General features: G+C 33.3%; 6 protein-coding genes across 9 annotated transcripts; 5 read left to right on the top strand and 1 right to left on the bottom strand.

The window, feature by feature from the left end:
* Positions 1–37: 37 nt before the first annotated feature.
* Positions 38–1,144, top strand: LOC106712411 (tRNA-uridine aminocarboxypropyltransferase 1). The gene is made up of 2 exons (XM_014504968.2): positions 38–332; positions 413–1,144. Exons 1-2 carry the CDS (start codon positions 138–140, stop codon positions 1,142–1,144), a joined length of 927 nt encoding a protein of 308 aa, XP_014360454.1. The 5' UTR covers positions 38–137.
* A 1,295-nt stretch (positions 1,145–2,439) lies between these two features.
* Positions 2,440–5,641, bottom strand: LOC106712300 (F-box-like/WD repeat-containing protein TBL1X). 2 transcript variants are annotated; one of them, XM_014504809.2, is made up of 8 exons: positions 5,483–5,641; positions 5,216–5,365; positions 5,001–5,143; positions 4,103–4,302; positions 3,844–3,964; positions 3,579–3,731; positions 3,308–3,499; positions 2,440–3,094 (listed from the first exon to the last, which is right to left on the bottom strand). In XM_014504809.2, exons 1-8 carry the CDS (start codon positions 5,538–5,540, stop codon positions 2,594–2,596), a joined length of 1,518 nt encoding a protein of 505 aa, XP_014360295.1. In that variant the 5' UTR covers positions 5,541–5,641; the 3' UTR covers positions 2,440–2,593. The 2 variants fall into 2 exon arrangements, with proteins under 2 accessions (XP_014360295.1, XP_014360294.1); XM_014504808.2 differs by having other exon boundaries at positions 2,441–3,094; positions 4,980–5,143; positions 5,483–5,640.
* A 365-nt stretch (positions 5,642–6,006) lies between these two features.
* Positions 6,007–12,074, top strand: LOC106712299 (gamma-tubulin complex component 3 homolog). The gene is made up of 18 exons (XM_045686321.1): positions 6,007–6,216; positions 6,558–6,724; positions 6,809–6,922; positions 7,089–7,224; positions 7,718–7,900; positions 7,983–8,065; positions 8,162–8,279; positions 8,466–8,597; positions 8,679–8,769; positions 8,927–9,126; positions 9,262–9,478; positions 9,664–9,803; positions 9,989–10,195; positions 10,278–10,495; positions 10,628–10,769; positions 10,845–10,959; positions 11,326–11,500; positions 11,670–12,074. Exons 1-18 carry the CDS (start codon positions 6,147–6,149, stop codon positions 11,700–11,702), a joined length of 2,541 nt encoding a protein of 846 aa, XP_045542277.1. The 5' UTR covers positions 6,007–6,146; the 3' UTR covers positions 11,703–12,074.
* A 967-nt stretch (positions 12,075–13,041) lies between these two features.
* Positions 13,042–14,275, top strand: LOC106712381. Its single transcript, XM_014504905.2, has 4 exons — positions 13,042–13,279; positions 13,345–13,542; positions 13,756–13,999; positions 14,076–14,275. The coding sequence occupies exons 1-4, from the start codon at positions 13,142–13,144 to the stop codon at positions 14,246–14,248; spliced, it is 753 nt and encodes a 250-aa protein (XP_014360391.2). The 5' UTR covers positions 13,042–13,141; the 3' UTR covers positions 14,249–14,275.
* A 646-nt stretch (positions 14,276–14,921) lies between these two features.
* On the top strand, positions 14,922–22,873 carry LOC106712472 (ras-like GTP-binding protein RhoL). Its single transcript, XM_014505059.2, has 5 exons — positions 14,922–15,375; positions 17,315–17,429; positions 17,931–18,048; positions 21,651–21,729; positions 22,464–22,873. The coding sequence occupies exons 1-5, from the start codon at positions 15,260–15,262 to the stop codon at positions 22,585–22,587; spliced, it is 552 nt and encodes a 183-aa protein (XP_014360545.2). The 5' UTR covers positions 14,922–15,259; the 3' UTR covers positions 22,588–22,873.
* Positions 22,874–23,973: 1,100 nt separating this feature from the next.
* LOC106712354 (nuclear cap-binding protein subunit 2) lies at positions 23,974–25,253 on the top strand. Of its 3 annotated transcripts, none has more exons than XM_014504869.2 (5): positions 23,974–24,258; positions 24,334–24,551; positions 24,622–24,724; positions 24,890–24,938; positions 25,133–25,253. In XM_014504869.2, exons 1-5 carry the CDS (start codon positions 24,190–24,192, stop codon positions 25,156–25,158), a joined length of 465 nt encoding a protein of 154 aa, XP_014360355.1. In that variant the 5' UTR covers positions 23,974–24,189; the 3' UTR covers positions 25,159–25,253. The 3 variants fall into 3 exon arrangements, with proteins under 3 accessions (XP_014360355.1, XP_045542408.1, XP_014360354.1); XM_045686452.1 differs by having other exon boundaries at positions 23,975–24,258; positions 24,890–25,027; positions 25,133–25,227; XM_014504868.2 differs by lacking the exon at positions 25,133–25,253 and having other exon boundaries at positions 23,975–24,258; positions 24,890–25,078.
* Positions 25,254–25,727: the final 474 nt, after the last annotated feature.

Below are 25,727 nucleotides of genomic sequence, written 5' to 3' on the forward strand. Positions count from 1 at the left end.
TGACGTTGGATCGTAGAGATACAATTTAGACCAACCCTGATCATTAAATTGTTTTGTTTTAGATAGTGTTTTTTAGGTTATCTGACAATTTGTAAATAGTGGCAGTTGTTAAAAAGTAGTAGTTCTTCAATAACACTATGAATCCAAAGAGTCCAGAAGCTAGAAAACGTGAAGGAAATCCGTTTGATGGTCTTATTATCGCAAACACAGAAATTCTGGACAATATCGAAAGTAGAAGTTCTTGTCCTAGCTGCGGAAAGTCACGAATGTATTTTTGCTACACTTGTTTTGTACCCGTCTCGCAACTAGCTACTCGTATCCCTGTTTGTGCTGTAAGATGGCTCTTTAAAATTTTTACGTTATCTGTTGTTTATCCTTATTTTATTTTTTACATTTAATAAAATTTTTTCAGTTACCGATTAAAATTGATATCATTAAACATCGTAGAGAAATTGATGGAAAAAGTACTGCCGCACATGCAGCCGTTTTAGCGCCCGATCAAGTTCGTGTTTTTACTTACCCAGAAATACCGAAGTATGACATCAATAATGGTAGAACAGTTTTACTATATCCTGGCGCAGAAGCTGTTCCTGTATCCAGTCTATTTTCAGGAAAACAACCTTCAGAGACATATTCTCAAAAACTACTTTCACAATTACCGCCAGGGTATAATGTAGGCACTTTGATGACAAAGACATTGGAAGAAGGAGAAAACTTAGATATATACCATGTAAGCCAATGGCCAGTTGACCATGTTATTTTAATAGACAGTACATGGAACCAAAGTCGTGGTATATATGCTGATGAAAGATTACAGAAACTACCTAAGATAGTGCTGAAGAAGAGACCATCACAATTTTGGCGACATCAAAAAGGAAGCCCTCGTTGGTATCTTTCAACAATTGAAGCCCTACATCAGTTATTATTAGAACTGCATTTATGTGCATGGGGTCGAAGTGAAACTTATACATCTCATCTCACTTTGCAGTATCCAATACACAGGCCACACAACAATGACTCTTATTGTGTGCCTTATGCTGGCCAGTATGATAATTTACTCTTCTTTTTTAAGTTTTTGTATGAAAAGCTACACAAACTTTATGACTCAGATAATTTGTTAGCGTATAAGAGACCTATGACATAATTTTTATTTTAAATTATGTTTTGTAACTTTCAACTTTAGTGGTTTTTACTAATATACTGTTCAGATGAAATGGGATTCTTAGGAACAGTTAATTATGTTTTGTTTCAATTAAGAAATTATTTTACAAATTCTCAAGATTCTTCTCAATGAGTATTTACTTCATTAGTATTTGTATTTGTGTATGGAAAAAAGCATTTTGCATTTAATTATTTAACCACATGTCTCAGACCTGACCTCATCAGTTCAAAAAAGTAAAACTAAATAGCAGCACCCATTTGCGCTTAGAATCCCCTAAAAAAATCTTGCAAGTGAAGAAGTGACTGGCCTTTAAATTTGCTGCATATTGTAACATTTAATGAGTTAGGGTATATATTTTTTAATTAAAAGATTTACATAAAAGCACTTCACAGTTTAATACAAATGAAAATTGAAAAAATTGTGTAAGTTTATTAAAACTAAAAATGAACACTATAATATTATATACATACCATAAAAATAGCATTTTTAGCATTTCTAATTAATTCGACACTAAAATAATTTTCAGAAAACCATCCATGTTAGTATTGTTTATTTTTTTAATACATATTTTTTACAACAATGTCTAAGAGAAAATTTCATTGCTTGCAATGATATATTTGTTTAACTCCTCTTCATGATCCTATTATGGTTGAAGTTAATTAAGAGTAAACATATACCCAATTGCAATATTAACAACTTATTTTGATGACTTTAATATGTATAATAAAATGTAAGTTATGGACAACTTTCTCTTTGCAGCTGTCATATAAATTATTAAACATTTTTGTTATTGTCATACATATAAATAAGATCCATATTAAAGTTGCAAAAAATAGACCAAGTATATAATGACACAGTTTATAAATCTTAAGTTATACTTATCTACTTTAATGTAAATACAGTCAAAACCGTTTATAGCGACATCGTTTAGAACAACATACCGGTTAAATTGACCAAAATCAAAGGTCCTGGCTGAATATCACATACATATCTTTCCTATTAATACCTGTCACCGGTTGTTACAACTATCGGTTTTTACGACTCAATATGAGTAGTCCCTTCGATGTCGTTATAACAGATTTTGACTGTATATCATTATAATTCAAAGTACCTGACTTGTTACTACTACTTTGAAGTTATTTGAAAATCTACGTCTACAGCATTTATCTCTATATAAATCATAAAATTTCTTGTTTAAATCCACATCCATAGTCTAATTAATATAATATAATTAATTTAGTTTATAATTAACTCTTACACATTATTTTATAAAATTTCTTAATAATAAACCACATAAGAACAATAAGTCAGTGTCTTCAATAATGTTATTACTGCAGTCTAATACATGATTGTTTATTTTTTGTTTAATTAATGGTGTAAAGTATTAAAGGTTTGCTGTAACCTTTAATAGTTTACATCATTCTGCATCTGTTATAGCTTGCGCAAGTCTAACACAAAGACATTTCCGTCACTAGCACTAGCACCAACTTTAGTGCCTCGTGAATTCCAGCAAACTTCAAATATTCCACCTGTTCCTTTGTATGAGTGAACCAGGCTGCCGGTTTGAGTGGACCATATGTGTACACATTTATCAAATGATCCACTGGCCAGAAATTTACCATCAGGTGAGAAAGCAACACTATAAACAGGTTCTGTGTGCTTTGTTAGTGTATGTATGCACACACCTCTTTCAACATCCCACAGACGAACAGTGGAATCAAAAGATGCACTTGCAAGTATTAAATTCATATTGGGATTTTGTGTGCCCGGTCCAGTTGGAGACCATTTAATTGTGTATATCTCTTTTGAATGTGCTTCCAAATCATGAACACAGGTATCCTGCTTCATGGACCAAATCTTTAAGGTTTTGTCATCTGAACAGGATGCAAGCAATTGCCCTTGTGGATCCCATTTAATAGCATTCACCTCATTCTGTAATAAATATACATGTTAAATATTATCCTGTTGTTAATTATTTAGTTTTTGTCATCCCTAGAGTTGCAAAACTAGTAAACATAAATTTTGATTTTAATGTATAATACACACATTTAGAAACAAAAACCAGATTCTTATTTATATCCTATTATTTTAATGCTGTTTAAATTATTACATTAAATTAGTATAATAAAGTGTGATAGTACTTACAGTGTGTCCTTGAAAACTTTTAATTGGTTTATCTACATGCAATCTGCACACATGGATACATTGATCAGTAGAACAAGATGCAAAAGAAGTGTTTGTCTGCCAATCTACATCAAGGGCTGGCGCTGAATGGAAAGAAAATTGTTGAGTGCATTGTCCTGATGCTGCATCCCAAATAATTGTAGTTTTATCAACCTGAAAATGATGAAGAATGTAATTTTTTAAAACTTTATTTCACAATATTATTTTAAATTTTTTAAATTAAATATGTTACCCCGGCACTCAAAATGTAATTTCCTCTTTTGTTCCACTTTAAAGCAAATATAGGACCCTTGTGCTGTCCCAGTGTAGAGGCTAAAGTACCATCAGTTGCCCAAATTCTGGCATAGCCATCATAAGATCCAGTTGCCAATAGGTTTCCATCGCACTGAAACAAAATTTATTTTGCGTTCTATGTATATTATAATAAAACATTTACTATTAGAAATAAATGTGTTCATACAATATAAACATATTTTGTAGGCTAATATCCCACTTACATTCCAATCTAATGATGTAACATCTTTATTACTTGGTACCTCTGCACCTCCTTTCTGTATACAATGTCTTAATACCAGTTGATTTGGTGTTGTAGCTGGATTGTCTGACATGTCCCATATCCTAAAAATTATAATTTAAAATTTAACTATCCTTTTTTTGTAATATTGTGTTTTTACATACTTTTCTAACGTTAAAAATAAGGTTTTATCTTTAAAAACGACAATATTATTCTTTCTTTCTTATGTAAAAAAAAAATACCTTGCTGTACTGTCACCAGAGCCACTTGCTAATAAATCTGTGCTAGGATTCCATGCACAAATAAATACTTCAGATTCATGACCACTCAGTACAGTTGCCTTACTGGCTGGAATTTCTATTGATTGATCAACATCCATAGTCTCAGGGGCACTTGGTGTTGGTACCCCAGTAGGGGTTGGAGCAGTGCTGCATGTAGTTGTCTAAAATAAATGTCAAAAATTTTCAAAGTTTTGAGTTCTTAAGTGCTATTATCCCTTTCTCAACTCATAAACATTTATTGAATGTTTAAATTCTTACTCTAGAATTCAACTGTCATGATATTTGTATTAATATATATTGTAGTCTCTATTTTAGTCAAATACATTGAAGGGGGTGCAAAGTGTCACAGCTGTAAAGTTCTATAGTAATACACATTTAGATAAACTTGAATAAATTTTATGATACAGTTCACCTTCTATAAATGAGTATGTTCTTATGTTTCATTGTGATCTGAACATACACTATACAACTTAGACCATACCATCATCATTATTGCATATATTTGGCCATGTACTTCATTGCATTTTTTATTTTATTGTTATAATGTACATTATACAGACTTTAAGAAAGATAAAATATAGGGCTTACAAATAAATCCTCTCATAACCACAAAGAACAAACTAAATGCCTTAGAGCTTAAGATATGTTAAATTAAAATTATGTATGAAAAATGTATGGAAGTGATGATGAAAACAGGCACATAAATTTATATTAAAGCAATAAATGAAACAAATATCAAGTATTATAAATTTAACCTTTTATAGGCATTACCAATTTAAGTTATTGATACTTAAATCTACTTAACTAGAAATACCAAAGATAAAAAAAAGAATATTACCGTGTCCGTTTTGATACATACATCAACGCCATTCTGTTCACCACCTGAACTTGGTTCTTTAATGGCTTGCTTTTGAGCATTATGAGCATTTTGGCGATTAGCAACTGCGTCAGGTGTAACTGCATCGATTAAACTTAAGCTTTCCGTAAGCCTGGTTTCAGTGCCTGAGATAATGAAATAAGCATTAAAAAGTTGAATAACTCGAAATGCTTAATTTCCTGGTCAGTAAAATTTACCATTTTCTCCAATAGTTATTTCTGCTTCTGTATATAATAAACCTTTCTGCAAAATATTAAGCAAAGCTGCTGGTGGCACGAGGGCACCATTGATATTACTCTGAGAAATATGAGACTCGATCCCAAATGTATATGCAGAATGGTGAAAACCTGTAAGCCAAATTAACAATATCTTTTTGACCTTTTGTGAGTTGCAAAGAAACTTATAACAGATATTTAATAAGAATTGATGGTGGCGTCTTAACTAGTATTGATTACCAAACAGACCTGATTCTTGTAAATAACGGTAGACAATAAAGTTCACCTCGTCGATTGAAAAACTCATTTTTTTATTTTACATATATAACACACGGATCTATATTAACGAACTAACTTCGTTTTATTCAATCAAGTTTCATGATAAATCTAAATAATAACATAGCATTGTAATATCATAGGAATTGATAGAAACGCATAGAAAAATTGGAAAAACGAGGAAAAACAGAGATAAACTCAAAACCACAGAATAAAAAAAGAAACACAGACAAAAATTCTTTAGGAAAAAACAAAGAGTAGGGTACATATTTCGTCTCTTTGGCTTTGGGGTATAAATTAAATCTGTTAAAATGTTAAACAAGAAATATAAATTTAAATTGGACACAAACACAAATCCGCTATTGTTGAATCAGGCAAATAGACAAAACGTTTATTACGCACTGATTCGTCGGCTTATAGCCTATCCATTTTTGGACAATTTAACTATTCCCCTAACGACTCTTTGATATTGCGAAGATATACTGTTCAATGTTTAACGTTTCATTTCAATTTTCAATCTTTTGTAAATATTAAATGGTTTAAATTAGACAATTGGTCGGTGTATTATTTGTCTTATTGTACTAAATTAAATGTTTGAATGCTTCTAAGGCAATGAATAGATTTATAAATATCAACGATGGATTCAATTTCAAGTAATTTAACAATTCTTCTGAGACAATTGTGCGAAGAATTGTCACCCGCACCAGGTTTGATTCTTTTTTCAAATATTTTTTAAATAGCTAAAATTTTCTTTATTTTTGGTGCAAGTTTATTCATATTTATGAACATTATAAGCGATTATTTTAGAGACTTCGTATATAAAAAAGGCTTAGTATAATTTTACTAAATTGTTTGCAATATATTATTTTTGAAACCGAATTTAAGTTCGTAAGCATGTTAGCTTACGGTACAGCTGTTATTTGATTTCAGTCGTAATTGTTTACAGATAGACTACCTTTTTTACCATTTCTATAAACATAATAATTACAATGTAATATGATTAGTTAATTATTATTTAAAATAATATGTTCAAATAAATATGTTATAGATGCTGCTTATGAATTAGCACTCTCTTATTTGACCTCAACAAATGGTAAAGGAAGAACAGTCCAAGATGAGAGGTTGTTGTGTCAGAAAATATACAATCGTCTTGCAAGCATCTCTGCACAAGATGCAGATAAATTCACCGAGTCTTATGCAAAGCTCAAAAACTCTGTAAGCATAATGAAAAATTATAACATTTTTTTCTTTAATTATCCTCAGAAAAATGCATTTTCATGGTTTTGAATTACTTTTTAGCTTATTTTGAAGCAGAGAGTATCAATTTTGTCACTCCTAATGTCTCTCTCAGACACTTCTCATCAAAATGAATCTACTCAACAACTGTTTCCTGTGCCTAATCTTGCTGTAGCTGTAAGTATTATTCTATTTGCTATAGTTGTGCTTTGTGCACTTATTTGAATATTTCTAGAGGACTAGTAAATTTTCATCTTTTGTAGTTCAGTTTTCTCAAATTTTCTAAGTACTGCAATATTTTTGTTAAAAGAAATTTCAACAACCTGTTTATTTCATATTTTAGAACATTTGTACTGGATCAAGTAATAGTAAAAGTACAATTGGATCGGTCAGTTGGAGCAGTAATGTGTTGAAACAAGGATCAAACCAAAGCCTTCCTGAAGACTACAGTAATGCCGCAATTGTATTGCAGTCTAATGGTAATGAATAAGTCCATACTAGAAAATTATTTGAAAAACATTTTAGTATTCATGTCTAAAGTTTAAGAATGTGTTCCTTTTAGAAAAGATGCAAGGGTTTATTATTAGACATATTAAGTTATTGATCCCATAAGGCTCATTTTAATGAGGACAAATTACTAAACATCACCAGATATTAAATTACTATTACCAAAGGCCATTGTAATAAGCTAATGAACTTATCTCTCTCCTGCACTGTTTAATGTTAATTTCCATCCATCCAATGAAAATACATCTGTTGAGGGATCACATAAGAGATATAAATGTAACTCTTTTCATCTGATGGATTGATTTCCTGATCTTAATTAATATCGTAAAAAAATAACTTGTTTTTGTATATGACAAATAAACTCAAAGCTACTGAATCAATTTTCAAAAGCTTTGAGTAACATAGGCTATATATATTAAGAGTATATATTTTTTATAAATCTATAATATAAATATTTTTGTACAGCACGACCAAACGAGCGCGCCTGTGTCCGTGACGCTGTGTTAGCTGCGATGGGCGTGCGAACGCGCAGTGCAGTCGGGGTGTCTCGACCAGTACAAATGTTGTATTCTCGCATTGCACAGTTAGGATTTCTCCATGACCGTCTTAAAGAATTCATTGACCCTTCTTCTGGATTAATGCCGCAGGGTAATAATAACCATTAATTTATTTATAATTCGAGTTTCCATTTTTTATGTTATGTTCGTTGATTACTAATGTCTGTTTTCAGGTTTAATGGGCGAAGGATTAGTTTCATCTATACGAGATGAACTTACAGAATACTATCGTAGCATTGCGTTGTTACAATCGCAGGTTAATTATATGTTATTGCCTGAAATATATTTGTAAAATATTATTGTGTATACAATAAAATAAGATGTACACACAGTAATATTATTATGCAAACAGGTATGTGAAGGTGAAGGCGGTGGTGGCACTTTGCGTCGCGTGTGCGTGTGGGCACAGGAGCCCTTGCATCGACTCACCTGGTTAGCTAACATGGTTCATACCGCTCATCACAAGAAAGGTAAATTGTATTAAAAAGATCCGATACTTATTATTGTTTTTTTTTTAATTCATCCAATTTAAACATACATTAGTTTTGGTCCCTCAAGCTGGATAAACTTCTAGACAATTAATTATCTCCTGTTAAAGTTAATATCTAAAATTGCATTGTGTATTTACTTTTTAAGCTTTATGTTGTTGTTTAAAGGTGGTGAATTAGCATCATGTATTCATCGGTTTGTGGGACATGGAGACGAGCGCGTTGCGACTCTTGCGAGACGTCTTTTAACTGCACTGACATATCCACTTTTGCTCATGCTCACAAGATGGCTACTTCACGGTATATACGAATATATATTTTTATTTCTTATTGCGCGTAAACTATACTTTTACTAAAATTTAATTTAATTAACTATTTTAGGGGAAATCGAAGATAATTTTAACGAATTCTTTATCGAGAGCAGGAATGGCGTACCGATAGACAGAATGTGGCATGATAAATATAGAGTAAGGTAATTAAAACTAAATGTATTATTGCACTTGGATTATATTTTCTTAATAATGTATGTTTTGATTTAACTTCTCTAATCTATCACAAACATGTGTCATCATATTTGTAATATTTTGTAAGGAGTAAAAGTGTGTACAAATGGTTTTTATTGAGTTCAGAGAGTGGATGGTGCCGTCGTTCATGGCGCGCGAGCAGGCGGCGCAGATCCTGGCGACGGGCAAGAGCGTGGTGTTCATGCGCGAGGCGTGCGCCGACGAGCTGGGGCCCAGCGACCACGCCCACCATCTGCAAGCGCTACTCAAACAGCATAACGGTATACATTACACATTCTATTCTAACTTATTACAGATTATTAGCAGTACTTCCCTTATCATTTTATGCCACCAGTAAATAAAAATTTATATAAAAAAAATGATTTCTGTAAAGTCATTCAGTTTGTTTAAATCCGTATGTTTTTCTGTTAGCAATGTTACATATTATAGATAACTTGTAGGTATGGGTACGGAGGGTGCGGAGAGGGAGTGTGGACGGGCGTGGTGGGAAGCGGAGGGGCTGCGCGCGGGCGTGGAGGCGGCGCACGCGGCGGCATCGCAGCGTCTGCTCAGCGCGCTCATCTCGCACCATCACTTGCTGGACCACCTCGCCGCGCATCGCCGCTACCTGCTGCTGGCGCAGGGCGACTTCGTGCACCATCTCATGACCCTACTGCAGTAAGTTTTTTTGCATCTATCTTTGCATGTTAGTTTATCTATCGAACTGTACCTTGTTCACTGAAAGTATGATCAAAGAAATCTGCACAAGGTATTCGTATCTTTTTTTGGGTCGCAAATTTTGGTAGTTTTGTTGAAGGTTTTCTCGGTAATGGTAAAGGATCACAATCGTTTTGTTATGTCAGGGAGGAGTTAAACAAGCCAGCGAGCTCGCTGTACGTACACAACCTGACGTGCACGCTGGAGGCCGCCGTGCGCGCCACCAATGCACAGTTCGAGCCGCCGCACGTCCTCTCGCGTCTCCATGTCAATTTGTATCCTAATTGTATGTATAACAAAACTATTACGCTACATACACTAATATAGCGTACGTTGTGCTTTTATGTCATTCAATACATCACGAAACTTCATTTCTAATGTTTTATATCTTCTGTACTTATCTATATATTTAATATTCAATGTAGTATAAAGAGAGTAGAGCATGTAATATGAGGAGGTTATTACTGTAAGGCGACGGTCGCGAGGACAGCGGGTGGGATGTGTTCGCGCTGCAGTACCGCGTGGACGGGCCGCTGGGTACGCTGTTCCCGGCGACGTGTGCGGCGCGCTACCGGGCGCTGTTCGCGCAGCTGTGGCGCGTCAAGCGCATCGAGCACGCGCTGCACCGCGCCTGGCGCGACCACATCATACTGCACAAGCGACTCAAGTACATGCCCGGTCAGTGCACCCACCGCACACATCTACACAGAGCCTGCAACCTGACATACGCACTAACGCGTTAACTGTTTAATGAACGCAGAGGTGTGGGGTCTAATGCGTCGTGTGTCGTGCCTCCGCGCGGAGGCGCTGCGGCTGTGTGGCGCGCTGCAGGAAGCGAGCTGCGTGGGCGCGGAGCCCGCGTGGGCGGAGCTGCTGGCCGCCGCCGCGAGCGGACACCACCTCGACTCCCTGCTGCGTCTGCACCACAACGCGCTCGAGAGGCACTCCATACACGCCATGATACACCACACCACACAGGTACTACACCGTCAAACTCACACCGGCCCTTTTCACATACTGTTAGTGTTAGAGCAGAGTGGAAGATGCGTCTATAATACCTGGATTGCTGTAACACTACATATTTGATAAGTTATTATATAAATACAAAAGGAGCTGCAGTCATATCTGGGCAACGTGTTGAACGAGACGCTGGCGCTGCGCAGCTTCGAAACGACGCTGCACGCCGGCATCCGCGCAGAACTCGACCGCCGCGACCGCATCGAACAACTCAAGGCGGAGAAACTCTCGAGAGGTAAGTGAGAATTAATTAAATCTGTATCGTTAGGCCCAAAAGCAAAAAGTAAATAACGTAATATTAATTTTTTAGGAGAATATGCATTTACTGCAGCGGATGAAGTGCAAGATAAAGAAAAAAGGAAAATATTTCTCCAGTTCCTGGCAAACAGAAAAGCCGATTTAAATGTTTGGACACGGACATACAGGTAAAACTGAAAATATCAAGATAAAAGAAATGCTAAGAAATTATTCAAACGAAACAATTACAGGTTATAAAACTCACATAAAAATATATCATTACGAAAACTGTATTGTAAGGAGAGTAATTTCTTATTCTGTAATCTGTACTTATAATGTAAAGTATAAACACACACTTCTTTGTAACACAGGATATCAGCAATCACAGCATATTTTTTAAATAAAAATCCGCACTTACGACACGCTTTAGGTCATATTTTTTCACGCTATTATCCTAAGGGGTTATTTAAATTGGAAATACCTATTTTCTTAGAAATAGACAAAAACTAAAATCCAATAGCAGTACACTGGCAGATAATTATAATTATTTTCAGGGGTCATGTGACGACTTTGATTCTGAAGTTAGCATTGCATGCAGAAATATCTCTACAAACGTTGGCATTCAGACTCGACTATAGCGATTTTTACAAACGCGGTGACGCCAAGTTGCACGAACCACTCACATACCAACACAAACGGCTCAGCGAGATTGGACTTAACTTAGCCAAGGTGAATATTATATTACAATTATTGTTTTGTAAGAACCAAGAAGAAAAAACAAACAATTTGTTTAGTTTAATGTCTATAACACTCAAAAATCATCTCTTGTTATTCAATTCAATATTGAACAGTCTAATGGTATCCCAATGTCTAATTTGCTTGATTATATTTGGTCCAGAGCAAACTTATGAGACGTCCTACGAAGAAGTGACAAGATGCTTTTACGGAGACATCAACTACGAGTATATGTACACCGTGGTTGGGCTTCGTATGTGTTCGGACCAATTAACTCGAATAATGAACAATCTCACAAAAACTAATACCTGTCAGTAAGTAAACTAAAGACTAATAATTTTGTTAACTGTGAACCAAATGTTTGTATTGTTAATGAGACTATGTATGTTACTCATTTCTGTAATAAAATTCTTTTTAATATATTCATGTCTTTACTTTTTTTACAAATACAAGTGTGAAGTTGATGGGACCTACACTATCAAATTCATTATGAGTTGCCTCAAGCTCCCTTTCCAATACTATTCCCCTTGTCAGTTCTACAAGTTGGCGACGTACCTTTGGGTCTAGTACGAATATTTGCAACAAGCGCCTTCATAACGTCACTTGAAGTCAATTGACTGTGAAAGTGATTTATAGAAATTTGACAAATTTAAAGGTAGGCAATGCATCAGCAACTATTGGAACGAAGTTCCTTATCGCGCGTTGTGAAAGGGGGCTAGACGGACAAAATTCTTACAAAAAGTTGTCACGACACTTTTTGCTATAGTAAGTATGTTAACGACGAATGAGCGCTACTTCACCATGGCAACGACGTGACAATATATAACGAAAATTCATAGAAATAGAATGTACTTCTTGTGAAGACTTAAGTTTTTTATTCATAGAATAAACATTGGTTCCTTCACTAACTAATCGAAAGGAACTTCGTTCCATCCGGTCCCTTGACACCTCTCAAGTTTTTTTTTATTGGATCTACACATGGTCATGGTAATAATGGCTAATACTATATAGTCGCAAACATCACGAAACTTGTCTGGTAGGATTCCTACGTCAACTTAAGCAAATTGAATTTTTGAAATGCAAACTTCAATTTATAGAGTGCCTATAAAAATTGAAGACCTAGTAATTTTACGGCAAAATTTTATTAAAAAACACTTAAAAAAATAATCGTTCCCATGTTTGCTACATTGACATTGTTGATTGTCGTTGAGATGTCTAAGTATTTTATTGTAATCGCGGCGTAATTTTTGAATTTGTAATAATTTAATGTATTAAATCCTTTACATGAATATGCCGAGAGTATTTATAGCCGTGGATAAAAAATACATAAAAGAAATTAACATTAAATAAGTCTAAAATACTAGATTTGATTTGTTCAACATAAAATATCAAGGTAGATGTAAAATGTTGGAATATCCATGGAGATTGTGGCGCCTTGATAACAGCAGTTTTTACGAATATTAGTATTTTTGTCTATGCTATGAATTAAATGATTTAATATCTGGCAGCACTGATTAGTTCTGCTTTCCGCTTTCCGTTGTTTTTATTTTATAAACAAAGACATGATTTAAGCGCACTTTTAACTTTAGCATTTCATTTGTTTTAACTTTAACTAGTTAAGTTAAGCTCATAAAAATGGCTTCATTTAGTGAATATGAAAGTTTGGACGAAGAAGTAAAAGAACTTCTAGAAAACTATAAATTTAAGAAAGCGACTTTATATGAGCCATGTACGCTTAAAAATTTTAAAGAATGTTTAATAGGAATTTACGAGGTAAATACTATTTGTATAATAATTTTATAGTTTGAGAGGTTTTTAAAGGAATTATTGCATTAAAGGAATTTGGACTTCTGAACATCAACTACACGTTCAATCCGCAAATAGATGTTGAAAACGATACCTTAACTACAGAAGCTTTGGTTAAACTTATAAACTGTGTTTGGATTTTATTACACAACTATAAAAACGCGTCAGAAAAGACAGAAAGACTGGAGGAGCGTAATCACATTTTGGAAAGTAATAATAGTCAACTGAACGTAAGTATATAATTTTTTGGCCGCTATCAAACTACCCTAGGTTATCCAAAGCATTTACTGTGGGTGTCGACTGCCGAAACCCTCATATGAAAACATATACTCATCACTAAAATTGTCTTTGAAAATACATGGGTACTTTCATGTTTTTTATTAATAAGAAATAAACATTATATTTTTAGCATTAACTATATTTGATAGTATTTCCTATTACAGGGTTTAGTAAATAGATTAAAAGAAAAGATAAAACTGGAAAAGAATGAATCAAAAGCATGTGTTGCATCTGCACAAAGGGTAACTGACCACTCTAGTGAAATATATAAAAAGTATCTAGATACAAATGCAAAGCTTTTACAACTTACAAAACAAAAGGAGACAACCGAAAGGGCTTTACAAACTAAAATATCAAAATTACAATTGGAAAATAATAAGCTTACAGATAAGTTAAGAAATAAATCAGGTAAAATTTATATTTAAAATCATTCTTGTTCCACATTTCTATTTTTATTTGTGTACAAAACATAACCAAATTACAGAATCCTACACCCCATGTTCTGAAGTTTGTGATTCCACAATCATACAAGTAAAAGAACGAGAAAGAAACCAAAGGAAAGTTATAGCTAAGCTTCAAGTGAATAACCAAGAATTATTGCGAGAAGTTCTGGCTTTGAAAGAAGAATTATTACTAGAAGGACTTCATGGTCCCTGAAGGATGTAATTATGGAACAAATTCTTAATACCTGGACAATCTTAACAATTTTATTAATTGTTAAAACTACTTGATTATTTTGTTTGACTTACTATCATAACTGCAAAAGAAGTTAATTTGCAAGTAAATAATTTTTGTTGATTGTAATTAATGATATTTATATACATTCAGTATTACTTGGTTATATTAAAACTATTAATTGAATAATGTACCTGTTTACTAAAATAAGCACATGATTGTGATATTATCAATAAATCATTTTAACACTTATATGAAGTATTACTTTTAAACTTATATTTCAAATTAGCTACTTCAAGTTTATTTGCAATTTTTTTTAGAAATATATTATTTAGTTAGGGTAAGATTATGTAGATGATCATGCTTGCTCTTTAGGCTAATTTTTGTAAGTTGAGTTGTAGGCATAGGGTAAAATAAAAAAAAAAACTAACTTCTACTGTGGAAGATCAGCTACCAAACTTATTTTGTATAATAAGACAATGCCATGATTGTAATATGGTCCTCCAGCACAAATAAAAATTGTAAGCTGATTTGTAAAGAAGTTTGGTGGGAATACGCGTACAGAATTAATTATTGCGACGAGAATCGTAGTGGGTACTTGTACGCGTCCTAATGCGATACGACAATAGTAGCGGTAGCGCGTTAGTAATAGTGACAGACGTCGCCGCGCTTTGCCCAACCGCAATTGAATCACTCCCACTCGACTTATATATTTGTTGTCATCAGTCCTCATTCCGGCTTGCGAGTGTGCGCATGCGCACGCGTCCGCTTATAATTAAAATTGCCGCGTTATCACAAATGTATCTTAGTGTGTGATAAGATCATTACATCACTGAATGATAAGAAACCTCAAGGACCTATTCGTCTTACCTGCGAACGTATCGTTAAAATTCGATATGAGTTGGCAGTAGCTAAATCGGTGTGTAACAATAGACTTTATATTTATTATTGTGAACTGTGCGCCGCCGTTTGTTCTATGTGGTGGATAGTAACATGGGGACGACGAAGAGACTAAAGATAACAGTGGTCGGAGACGGTATGGTCGGCAAGACTTGCCTGCTCTACGTGTACACCAGAAATGAATTCCCCGAGGAGTACGTGCCCACGGTGTAAGTAGACGATCGTTTGGTTCGGGCTTAACTCGCAGGTGCGGCTGCTGAGGTCAATGGGTCGGCTGCTGGGCGGCGACGGCCCTAACTAAATTAGCGCGTTAGCAGCTGATGCCGTATAATAGACAATACCTACAAACTACATTATTTAAATAACCAATATTATTAAAGTTTTTTTTGATAAACTTTAAAATTTAAAATAATTAAAAATCATTTACTAATTTCCGATCTCTATCGAATTTACAGAATAATGCTATTAAATTTTTATTAGAACTTCACTTTACACTAGAACAACATTGCGTAATTTTTTTGTTTTGAGCGGCAATCGAACCTAGAACTAATGGCGTCATAAGAATCTACTCGCTATGTGTAGCTCTTAAAATTACTTCTATTTATAATATTATCACACATATTAAGAGGAAGAAAGGATTTAGGTACCGATATCGCCCATAAAGGATAAAAATCACAACCAAGTACTACATTTTAAATTCAATATTTTTTTACTATTTCAATTGTAGATTACTGCTTCTGTTTTATTATAAAATGACGCAGTGTTTGACAAAAATGACAACACATTACGTTGAGATAAGAACGGAAGCTGTGCCGGCATCTAGTATGACAACGCCAATAAAAATTCATTTGTTCTCGTCACCAGAGCCTTTTAAAACTTCTTAATTTTGTTTTCAAATTTACGAAATATTGATTCATAATAGGACAAAATGAAACTTTTCCATTTATTTGATTGTAAACATATTGTTCGAAACGATGAGTAATTTTTTTATGTTTTCGTCATCGTTATACCTCGCTCTTCATGTATTTTATAAGGTGTAGTTAACGTGAGTCAGCAATGACTAAATAATTCAATGTATGCAACTAATATTATGGTTTAAATTATTCATTATTGTAAAGTACACTCAGCATGAACCCACAGACATCTCAAAATCATTGACCTATTAATTGTTATTAAATAAAATTTAGTCAGTACTATTATGTTTAAAATTCTGTAAAACTAGGTCTATAATGCTGTCTGGTAAACAAACAATAAAACGATATATTCGAAAATAAAGTTATTAGTGCAAGTTACCTTTGTCATTTGATTTGTGCTGCCGACCATGAGGTCCTGAGCCACACAGATATCCGCTGAGCCATCCTCATTGTTACGTCAAAATTACACAGGCCTACACGTATAACTCATTTTAATTCCGATCGCCTTCACGTGAGAAACATGAAATCGATATCAATGTTAATACAACAACAAAATTGTGTGATTGTTTGATTTCTCGTATATGTTTTGAGTTCAATATAATGCGAAATACCAACTGCTAAAGTCTAAACTACATCTAATTAAAACAGCATATTGGGATATACTATACTGATAAATATAATGTACTATGTTTATTTATTTTCTTGATCGCGATTAGAGACAATTACATTAGTACTGTTTGTCACAAAACGAAAGCGAACACGAATAGTGCTTTAGTTATTACATTCTTTATACATTGTAATTATTTGCTACATTAACATAAAGTTGGAACAATTGAACAGTCATTTAACTGAACGAGTTTTCCCTATCAATGTTGTCCTCGGAGCATTACAAAGGTGCAATATTTATAAAGTCAAATGTGCGTCGCGGCTCGCGGCATTGTTGTATTGTGCACGCTCGTCGTTTCCTCCTTAAGAAACCTCCGCTTACAATCGGACTTCCTCACTATCCATCTCTGTAGCTGATTATTCGATATCACAAATTGTTAAGAACATACAACAATCATACATTCGTTATATCTTATTAGCACACTTATCGCATCGGAATTAATATTTAGGTTAACCATTGTACTTTTTTCTAGTTTTCAAATTTTCGAATACAGAACCAATTTTTATAAATTTTAGCCTCAATGGTTATACTGAAATTAATTTAATAGATCCTAAATCATTGATTCAGGTTTGACAATTACGTGGGTCACATCACCGTGGATAATGTGGAAGTGGAGATGGCGCTCTGGGACACAGCGGGGCAGGAGGACTATGAGAGACTGAGGCCTTTATCTTACAGTAATGTGAGTGAATACCTACATATAATCAAGAAATAAAGTTAAAGGATATATCGCCTCTTTAGAAGAACAAAGTAATATTTTTAAACCACAATTGTACAGAACAATTTAATTTAAGGGTTGATAAATTCTAAAATATTGATAATTTTACAGTCGGAAAACAATTAAATTGTTGCAGTAATTAATGTGCTTTCTGAAAATAAGCAAAGAAAAAGCTCAGTTCAATATGAAATTAAAATTTATCAACGCTTAAATATTTAAAATTGCTCTCCTGTTAAGTTGTGGTTTAAAAAATATCACGTTGTTCTTGTAAAGAGACGATATGTGTTGTGTATGTTTGTTCTGAACGTGTCTCGATTACATAATATATTATGTCATCAACCTTGTGCCTTTACCTTGACCTATAGCTATAAGAAATCAAATTTCAATTTTAAATAAGAAACGCGTGCGTACGAGAGATAATCTATATTTCCTTTTTATGTAAATGTGATTAAAATCGTGTTACAGACAGACTGTTTCCTCGTGTGCTATTCGGTTGGAAGCAGGTCATCGTATGAAAATGTAATTCACAAGTGGTATCCAGAACTGAAACATTTCAGTGCCTCCGTGCCCATAGTATTAGTAGGTAAGGACATCACTGTTATATACAATTAATAGATTCATATAACTAATAAAAATAATATATAAGTTTAATTTGTAAACATTAGTACAATGCGTGTTAATGAGGAAGAACCTAATTGTAATGAATGTAGAAATGTTTATTTTCGCACACAACTTCTCGCCGCCGCCGTCCGTTTTATACGAGTTTATTTGTTTACAGTTTCAACTTAATGAAACTCGTTCGCTGGTCGTTAAACCCAGAAATTTGTAATGGTTTTAAAAGAACAAAGTCATCAAATTTATATTGGCGTTGTGCTCTAAATTCCTATTAAAAACATGTGTATCAGGCTTTGTTATCAAGGCGTTAAAGTATGAAATACCTATTAAGCTCTAAAATGCAAAAACTACATTTTTAAATGATGCTTCATTTGCAGAAAAGTATTTATGACTTTCAATACGCGAATATTTTCAGAATATAAAAACAACAATATATTAATGTAAACCAGTTATCTCACTTATACTTATATATAAAAATGAATGGATGTATGTTTGTTACTAGGTACATATCAATGTCTAAATGGATCTCGCTCAAATTCGGAGTAGATGTAGGACATAGTCTGGAAGAACACATAGGCTACTATTTTTTTTATATTTAATGAATATATAAATATAGCTACTAATTTTTTATATTCTTTATAACAGCTAGTTCTTTCTAACCTTACTCCTTGTTAATCCTTATTTCCTTTCGTTACTTTACGTATAATATTTTATAATTATCATAAATGCGCAAGTAACTCTATCTGTCTGTCTGTCTGTCCTGTTTTCACGCGAAAACTACTGAACTGATTTTAATGAAATTTAGAACACAGATAGTCTAGAGCCTGAAAAAGAAACATACTTTTGAACGCGAAAAAAATGGTTGCAACAGGTTGAAAGTGGGGGTGATATAAATGTGACATTCAAAGTTTGTAAAAATTTGACCATCAAGGGTGCAAAATAACAATAGGGAATAAGGGATGAAAGTTTGTCTGGGAATATGTAAGGTTTATGTGAATGTTTTGTAAGTTTAATATGTTTTGTTGTAATGTTTTATAACTTTAAGTAATATACAATAACAACAACAACATCATACCTCACGCTCGTAACCTAGGGTGAAAGGAGGAGACCACGAACCTCCATTTGGCACGGTTCTGACACACCTCACTGTGGCGTCTTCAATATTCAGATATATCAACGCATAGCACGTTGGTTAAGTAAAATTATGAGCCTAAATAATTAATTTGCTACTTACTAATTAATTAATATTTTACGCGGACGAAGTCGCTGCAGAGTAAGTACCTAATAATAACGACAAATAATATACTAACGAGTATGTGTAAAAAGTGCAATAACGACAAAAGCGACTTATCCGAATTTATTATCTCTATATTCCGGAAACAGACGAACATAGACATTGTATTTAGATATCTGTGGGGGCTTTTCGACATTATTATTAATTTATTAAAAAAAGAAACAAATCTCTCTTGTAACTTGTAAATCGTTTCGATTAAGATGAAAATAATGGTAATATCTACAAGTGACTACTTCCGAAAACAATTAACTTGAGTTAACATTCCTAAACAACATACAGTCAAAACCGTTTATAACGACATCGTTTAGAACAACATTCCGGTTAAATTGACCAAAATCAAAGGTCCTGGCTGAATGTTATATACATATCTTTCCTATTAATACCTGTCACCGGTTGTTACAACTATCGGTTTTTACGACTCAATATGAGTAGTCCCTTCGATGTCGTTATAACAGATTTTCACTGTATTTGCAAAGTTTACATTTACCTATAATAATTATATATAAGCACTAAATTTGCGCCTCGACTACCATATTTACTGACGAATTTTTGAAAGCCTCGTAGGTAGCAGGTGACTTTCATACCTGTAAGTAAGAAATGAAGTTTTTAACGGAACTAAAACAATAAATGTATCTATAAATTTTGCTAGTAGTACAGAATATGCTTTAAACATGTTTGAAAATCAAATTGGCAAATCAAATTACGTATTATAACTGAATGCACACGGTGCTTGCATTCAATATTGATGTGTGGGACGAGTCTGGTTGTGTTATACTACTGTTTAAAGGTACTGAGGTTTCGTTTCCTGTTAGCCTTGATTAGTAAACTACTAGTTACCCGCGAGGTGTATTGTTCGCGAACTAAATGTGTCATTTTGACGTCATATCATTGCGCCCGCTAATTTAATCGTTAACCATGACGTTATATCGTCCTTTTGGATGATAATAATATGTTTAAATTATGCAGGGATTTTTGATTATAAAAGCTATTGAGTGAACAAATTACTGTCGATGTTTAGTATTATAATGTTTTTTTCCATGTTTGCAAGAAGATACTTTGTTATGAATAATTAAATGGCTGATTCTTACCTACAAACCTAACTTTTTGAAACTTTAAACTTGTGCTTTTTATAACACGCATGGGTGTCGCTAACAGGGAGCGGCGGGGGCAGCTCAAGAGAATCAAAAAATTATATCCCTATAGTCCCAAATTGATAACTAAAAACCCAGTCAGTGTTTCATAAAAAACTTGGACCACATGTTGATAAGCGTTCCGTTGGGAATATAAAAAGATGTTTACTACTAGTCTCCCTAGATCTAGTCTAGATCATCAGCTGCCGACGCCCTTGGCAATACGATATCTGAATGAACCTGCTTCATAGATAATGTTTCGTAAAATTATAACATTGTTAATTTTAATTTATAACACATAATTTAACTTTGCAGTTTGTAAAAAAAGTTTTTTATTCTATACTTGCTTACTTTGTACTTAGTTAAGCTGCATTACACCCGAGTTTAAAAATAAACCAGAAACTGCCAGAGCTGAACAAACAAGCTTCCATATTGCGTTAAAATATCTGTCGATACCTACCAGGACTTACATTTCTATCGTATTCTTATAGGGCGATCACGTTAAACTGGTCCCTAATTGTTCGGGATCATACCCTTGTATAGGCAGAGCAGCTTATAAATAGGGAAGGAACACAAAAAATATCTTATAAATTAAAGCGGTGGTAGAAAACATGTAGATACTTGAAGGATTTAGTAATATTATAATTTATAATAATATAAAAATAATATTATAATTTATAATAGGTACTGTGAAAAATCGTTTGCTAATACCCGCTGTTAGTAGAGCAAATGTCAGTATTCCTTAATTTCTTTCCTTATCGTTTTTCCTTCTATTGTCTACATATTAATTGCATCCACCGTTGAATGGGCATTCACACTGACACTGATGAAATTACCTGTAATAAACAACATTTTATTTATTTAACGGTTAAAACATAATTAATTTCTGATTTGAATTTAGTGTATGTAATAAATATTACTTTTATTTTAAATAAAACTTTCCACAGGTACGATGCGCGCAATATGATAGGCTTGATTTGTGTCACATTTGAGTCTTAAGAAACTCGGTGCTATGCGAGATTATAATATTATGTTATTTCATATTAATGAACATCCCTGTTATGCTTACCTATAGTACGTTACTCTTATACTCAATTTGTTATATTTTCCTTGTGTTTACGTAACGTATTTACCATTGTTTTTCAGCAACCAAAATAGACTTGAGGTCATCTGGCAAAGCGGTTATTACGACGCAAGAGGGGAAAAAGTTAAAGAGGAAAATACGGTAAGTCAATACACTAAATACGTTGTTCTAAGAGAAGTTCAATTGGTTTTAGCAGTACTACAGTTTACTCATAGATATAGTGATAGCAGTCCTTCAGCAACAGGAAAGTCAACATTTATATGAAACGAAGTAGCCATTTCGGAAAAGTAACACAGACTCAATTAGGTTATTTCGTTTAACTAGAGAAGTTGGGCTGACCTAGATATATGACAGCTTCTCTATATAACTTGCCTCTCTATCTTCTGCAATATTGAAATAATAGCACATAATCTATGGCATAAGTGAGAAGCGAGTTGAGGGAAGGACGAAGTATCGACGCGGCAGCGGGGCGTCGGCAGCCTGTTATCGTGTCGTATTATCGCAAGCTGATAATGACAGAATGTGAAAGGACTTTAAAACAACAATAGCATACAAAATATTTTATATAAAAGTGCTAATTTAATTTTGCTTAATACGTAAACATTATAATAGATGTAATATTCTTATATATTCAGCCACTTTCAGTGCCACCAACTCGCCTGGCGACTTCATTTTCAAGTATAGTTACGAAGTGGCAAGGAACGTGTAAAATTTTCTAGGAAACGGAAACAGAAATAGTTTAATATAGATTGTAGGTAGGGCGACTTTAAGTGGAAATGATCAAAGGTTACCCTCAACTTGTTACACAAAAAAATTGTTCTCTCAATTTCTCAAGAACCCATTAAAATAATGATTACTAATTGGTATTTTTGCAGAGCTGCTCAGCTTGTCGAATGCTCTGCACTAGAGCGAGTCAACATGCACGAGGTCTTCGAGGAAGGTGTCCGCGCCGCCCTGACCAAAAAACCAGTCCACAAACGCACCTGCCAATATCTTTGATTATCACACTCATACATAAAGTCGTCGATGCATTATATTGCACTGTGGAATTAATATAATAAATAAGGCACAATGATGATAAATCAAATTGCATAGAATGCTTGGACTGAAAAAAAACCAAATTTGTCAATGCAATCCGTAAATTTTGTAAACTATGTACGTATTTCTAATTGTTTCAATTGTTTGCTAAAAGTATTATAAAGATTGCACAAATGTAAATATTGCTAGATATTGCTTTGTATTAGTGGTTACATCATCACGAATTAGAGAGCAGTAATTATTTCTTAGGAATTTTGATTCTTTTGTTAAGTACTTATGCTTTCCTCTGTAAATTATTTCGTTATAAATAGATACTATTAAATTAAAGATTATTTTTGTTTGTTTTATTTAATTTCATTATCAGTCATACTTTTATATCTATATCTATACCTATACATATTAATACAATTGCTGCGTTTGTTCCGGGTAATCTTCGGAACGGCAGGACCGATTTTGACGGGACTTGGACGGGAAGGTAGGAAATTCACGCAGGTATATTTAAAGCTACTTTTTTAAGTCTGCGCTGACGAAACTGCGGGCGACCGCTAATTTATTGTAATCTTAATTAATAACTGTATTAAGTGATTCGGCAGTGAACATATTGACTATCTTAACAAACTCATGAACTTTTGAAAGACTGGAGCTGCTCTTAGCATATTAAAAAAATAGTTTAATTTCTTCGGCCAGTCTCATGAAAAAATTAAGTTCCAAAGCCTGACCAAAAATAAAAGACCTGTCGCTGAGGGCGCTGCAATCTTTATTGATTTTGAACACTTTAAATCTACGTCAATATATCTAATCAAACGAACTAATGTCATTTTAAAGTAAAATCTAGTACTTTCGACGGATCCTAAGTTAATTGCCTATACATTTTTTCTCCACGGCTTTAAATATGTTCAACATATTAATAGACAATATATTAAGTACTCATAAATTACACCGCGATCGACCGAACGCAATAACAATCAACAATGTCTATGTCATGTTTACGATTTTTTTAACGATTGTAATTACAAGAAATTTCAATCGTTAAAAAAATCGTAAACATGACATAGACATTTCGTTTCGTTTCGTTTCGTAGGTTTCCGCAATATGGTGAGGAGTTGTGTGTGTTTTTCTGTTCAACCTATAAATAATAATGTTCTACCTATATATATAAATAATATAGTATTAGTACAACAGAATAACAATCTAAAACGACGTAGCAACGAAATTTAGCCTTGATGAAAATAAATAGGAAAGTATCTTCGGCACTTGGCAGTATGTTTCTCTGTGTCATGTCAAAAATATTTAAAAATCCAAGTGACATCTGACATTTGCTTTGTCAACTTGTCGTTGTCAATTAAATTCTGCTGTGAATCTGTTGGACATTTGGAGAATTGTAATTCGTAAAAAGCCTTTTTCGCATTGAGGTCAACATATTATTGTGATTTTAATGAAATTTTTGTTTCTATAATAAATACTTTGTGTATATGCTAGACTCTATACAAAAATCATTCCTTTCTTATTGAACCGTACTTGATTTTTTTCTTGGATTAGTACAATACTATACGTAAATTCACCATGAAACGAAGCTACGACACCATGAATTCTTCAATAGAAATAAGTTCCTATCGAGATCAACATTTTAAGGTATAAACTGATACTATTATTATCATATATTTTGTATTTAGGGTTTGAAAAATCTGTATCTATTTTGGTTCATAGGGCTCTCGAAATGAACAAGAAAAGTTACTACGTGCATCGTCAACATTATACATTGGAAATCTTTCATTTTATACAACGGAAGAACAAATTTACGAATTATTTATGCGTTGTGGGGAACTAAGAAGAGTAATTATGGGTTTAGATAAGTACAAGAAAACTCCTTGTGGATTTTGTTTTGTTGAGTATTACGCTAGAGCAGACGCAGAGAATTGTATGAGGTAAGAAGAAAATCCGTTCACATAAAATATGACACCAATTCTGAGAAGTTTATGTACATTTTTGTTGTAGATACATTAATGGAACAAGATTAGATGACAGAATTATAAGATGTGATTGGGATGCTGGTTTTATTGAAGGAAGACAGTACGGACGTGGAAAGACTGGTGGACAGGTAACAGTTTTTTACTTATTTTCACTCTATATATAAGTAAATAATCTTTGTTGTATTTAGTTCACACTTTAGTCTTGCTGTGAGTTTTTACCATGTATGAGAACATATTGTTGCAGTATCTTGGAAGATAGCTCAATGTGTTACTTACTTACCTTTACTTTTTAGGTGCGAGATGAATACAGAACAGACTATGATGGCGGCAGAGGGGGTTATGGTAAAATTATTGGCCAAAAGATAACTCCTAACACATTAGATCGTTGAAATTTTATATCTACAAGAAGAAAGCCACTGTTTTGAAAGACTGTAATTCAAGAATATGTTCATTCAGAATGTGATGAAGTGTGAATAAATAATTTTTTTATGTAAACCATTTTATTTCATTTACTCACATGTTTAAATATTTTTTAGATGTGTTGGAGCCATGTGCCAGTTAAACAAGTAAGCACTTTCTATTTTACTTGAAAATAGATCAATATACCTCCTCTCTCACCATCAAGTGGACAAAAAATATGAATGAACTATATTGTGATTAAAATATTAACCTATGTTCTATGTATTCTATGACTTTTTGAATTTCTTTTTCTGAGTTGGTATTAAATTAAACATTTTGAACTTTTTCACAGTTTATTGATTTATAAAAAGCATACAATATAAAGTGGAGACACTGACTTATAAAATTAAAAAGTTATAAATGCAATAACATTAAAACATAAAATAATTTAACAACACCTACTTCATAAGTTTCTTATTAATATCAGGCTGCTCGGCCACATTAACTAAATAGGTGTTGCATTTTTCAAAAAGATGTTTATACCATTTTAATTGAAATGAGGTATATGCTTTTTAGATATAAAAAATGTATATAAATTTTCACTACAGTCAAAGACTGTACAATAGTAATGTATAAATAACAATATATGTACTAAAGAATCATATAATTATTGTAGAGATTCACAAATGTGTAGATGTGACACTGTTTGAAAGAAATACAATATTTTAAAAT

This window comes from Papilio machaon, chromosome 3 (genome assembly GCF_912999745.1).
Source record: "Papilio machaon chromosome 3, ilPapMach1.1, whole genome shotgun sequence".
NCBI lineage: Eukaryota > Metazoa > Arthropoda > Insecta > Lepidoptera > Papilionidae > Papilio > Papilio machaon.

Bases quoted from the DNA above. Each gene is read 5' to 3' on its own strand.
- LOC106712381 (XM_014504905.2), top strand. From the start codon at position 13,142: ATGGCTTCATTTAGTGAATATGAAAGTTTGGACGAAGAAGTAAAAGAA. The intron at 13,280-13,344 runs GTAAATACTATT...ATTGCATTAAAG, and splicing joins GTTTAATAGGAATTTACGAG to GAATTTGGACTTCTGAACAT. The intron at 13,543-13,755 runs GTAAGTATATAA...TTCCTATTACAG, and splicing joins GTAATAATAGTCAACTGAAC to GGTTTAGTAAATAGATTAAA.
- LOC106712299 (XM_045686321.1), top strand. From the start codon at position 6,147: ATGGATTCAATTTCAAGTAATTTAACAATTCTTCTGAGACAATTGTGC. The intron at 8,598-8,678 runs GTATATACGAAT...TAACTATTTTAG, and splicing joins CACAAGATGGCTACTTCACG to GGGAAATCGAAGATAATTTT. The intron at 11,501-11,669 runs GTGAATATTATA...TATTTGGTCCAG, and splicing joins TTGGACTTAACTTAGCCAAG to AGCAAACTTATGAGACGTCC.
- LOC106712300 (XM_014504808.2), bottom strand. From the start codon at position 5,540: ATGAGTTTTTCAATCGACGAGGTGAACTTTATTGTCTACCGTTATTTA. The intron at 5,366-5,482 runs GTCTGTTTGGTA...TTTGGCTTACAG, and splicing joins CCGTTATTTACAAGAATCAG to GTTTTCACCATTCTGCATAT. The intron at 4,303-4,979 runs GTAATATTCTTT...CATTTATTTTAG, and splicing joins TATGTATCAAAACGGACACG to ACAACTACATGCAGCACTGC.
- LOC106712411 (XM_014504968.2), top strand. From the start codon at position 138: ATGAATCCAAAGAGTCCAGAAGCTAGAAAACGTGAAGGAAATCCGTTT. The intron at 333-412 runs GTAAGATGGCTC...AAATTTTTTCAG, and splicing joins CTCGTATCCCTGTTTGTGCT to TTACCGATTAAAATTGATAT.
- LOC106712472 (XM_014505059.2), top strand. From the start codon at position 15,260: ATGGGGACGACGAAGAGACTAAAGATAACAGTGGTCGGAGACGGTATG. The intron at 15,376-17,314 runs GTAAGTAGACGA...TCATTGATTCAG, and splicing joins GAGGAGTACGTGCCCACGGT to GTTTGACAATTACGTGGGTC. The intron at 17,430-17,930 runs GTGAGTGAATAC...ATCGTGTTACAG, and splicing joins GGCCTTTATCTTACAGTAAT to ACAGACTGTTTCCTCGTGTG.
- LOC106712354 (XM_045686452.1), top strand. From the start codon at position 24,190: ATGAAACGAAGCTACGACACCATGAATTCTTCAATAGAAATAAGTTCC. The intron at 24,259-24,333 runs GTATAAACTGAT...TTTGGTTCATAG, and splicing joins ATCGAGATCAACATTTTAAG to GGCTCTCGAAATGAACAAGA. The intron at 24,552-24,621 runs GTAAGAAGAAAA...TTTTTGTTGTAG, and splicing joins GACGCAGAGAATTGTATGAG to ATACATTAATGGAACAAGAT.